At 37.1% G+C, this 1,551-nt stretch overlaps 1 protein-coding gene across 1 annotated transcript in view; it reads left to right on the forward strand.

Annotated features, from left to right (window-relative positions):
- The first annotated feature begins 6 nt into the window (after nucleotides 1–6).
- LOC106942664 (hepatitis A virus cellular receptor 1-like) overlaps nucleotides 7–1,551 on the forward strand; it is a 17,384-nt gene continuing 15,839 nt past the window's right edge. The window contains exon 1 of the mRNA XM_015025994.1: nucleotides 7–581. Coding sequence (XP_014881480.1) covers nucleotides 452–581 — 130 coding nt within the window. The 5' untranslated portion in view covers nucleotides 7–451. The remainder of the gene's footprint in view (nucleotides 582–1,551) is intronic.

A 1,551-nucleotide genomic window follows, 5' to 3' on the forward strand; every position in this document is an offset into this window, starting at 1 on the left:
CAAAGTAAAAACAGCTCCTAAAATAGGACTCAGCAGTTTTAAACTCAATACATCAGTTTGACCAATAAAAATAAAATCTAAAAAACAAGTTTTGTTCTTCTCTCCTATAGTTTCCCGTTTGTAAACATGATGGAAGCAGTTTTGGACGCGTAGCACCAACAGATAGGCATAGCTATCTATCCGTGCTACGGTAGGAAAATCTGACGAGGTAGCACCGATAGTCAGAACACCTGGTCTACTCTCATGTCTATGATCCAGAACCAGGAAGCTCCTGGTTCTGATCCAGAAACAAACACAAACAATGTAGGAGAAACCAGCAGGTCGATGGTTCTGATCAGATTATCATCAAGGCCTCCTTAGTTCTGATCTCGACATTCATATGTCTTATTATTACTAGTTGCTTTTATTATTTACGTCATTTTACGTCAGTCCCAGCAGCATCTGCAGCTCCATGATGACCCACGTGACTTCCGCATTTCTTTCCAGAGTAGCGTTACGGCTAACACGGATTATAGAAATGGTTTCATTAATGATCCCGTTGCTCTGCTGGACTCTGTGTATCAGCTCTGTTTCTGCTGAAGGTGAGTTTTAATCCGCCTTCATTCTAACTAACGATTCTCAGAAACTGTTAATCCAGAGTCAGAAGATGAACAGGAAACTCCCGGATGATCAGCGATGACTTTCATAGTTAGCTATCAGTTGGACGCACATAGTGCAGCGAAACACTTTTAACAATAATAACACAAGATGATCACTAGTACAGATATTTATTAATTTTTACAATCATCAACAAATTTAAAACGGCGTTTTTATTTGGTAGGACAGGAAATATAAACTTAGTTAGATGTTGACACATCTTTTTGTTAGAATTACTTTTGTCCAAAAGGTTAACTCCAAACAGCTGAAGTTCAGGTAACTGGAGGTCAGTTGATTGATTGGTTATATTTTGAACCAGATCGTTGACAATGAAGCTGAAGTTGGTTTCTATTTCTAGCTTCCAATAGCTAAAGGGCGATTCCACCTCATTTTTCACTAACTTCCGCCTTTTTAATCGACCCTAGTTTAAAAACTACAACACCTAGACTCTTCAAACCTGGACCAGATTATTCTGCTGTTTAAGCTGGATATTTAAAACAATGTTTGGGATTTGTGAAACTTCACTAAAGATCAGATTACTATTCATATATGTTCCATGCGGTTTTTTTCAAATTCAATTCTAATTCAAAACCACTTTATTAATCCCAATGGGAAATTAAATGTTGGTGTAACTCATTACTCTTCAATGAGTTATTGTAGATATTGATGGGTTATGGAAGGAAAGATTTTTTGCAGGGGTCTGTTAAGTGAAGTGAAGTTCCACAAATCAGAAAATGGTTATAAACATTCTGCTGTTAGAGCAGAATATTCTAGTCCAGGTGTGAAGTGTCTGGTAGCTGTAGTTCTTTAATTAGAGCAGATCTAAGGTGATCCAGATGCAAAAAAAATGGTGAAAATCAAACTTCATTGAGTTTTCACAAATCAGGAAAAGTTTTCATAAATCCCAAACATGGT

The sequence above is a fragment of the Poecilia latipinna genome, unplaced genomic scaffold (assembly GCF_001443285.1).
Source record: "Poecilia latipinna isolate Pla-1442-1.1 unplaced genomic scaffold, P_latipinna-1.0 Scaffold4459, whole genome shotgun sequence".
Taxonomy (NCBI): domain Eukaryota; kingdom Metazoa; phylum Chordata; class Actinopteri; order Cyprinodontiformes; family Poeciliidae; genus Poecilia; species Poecilia latipinna.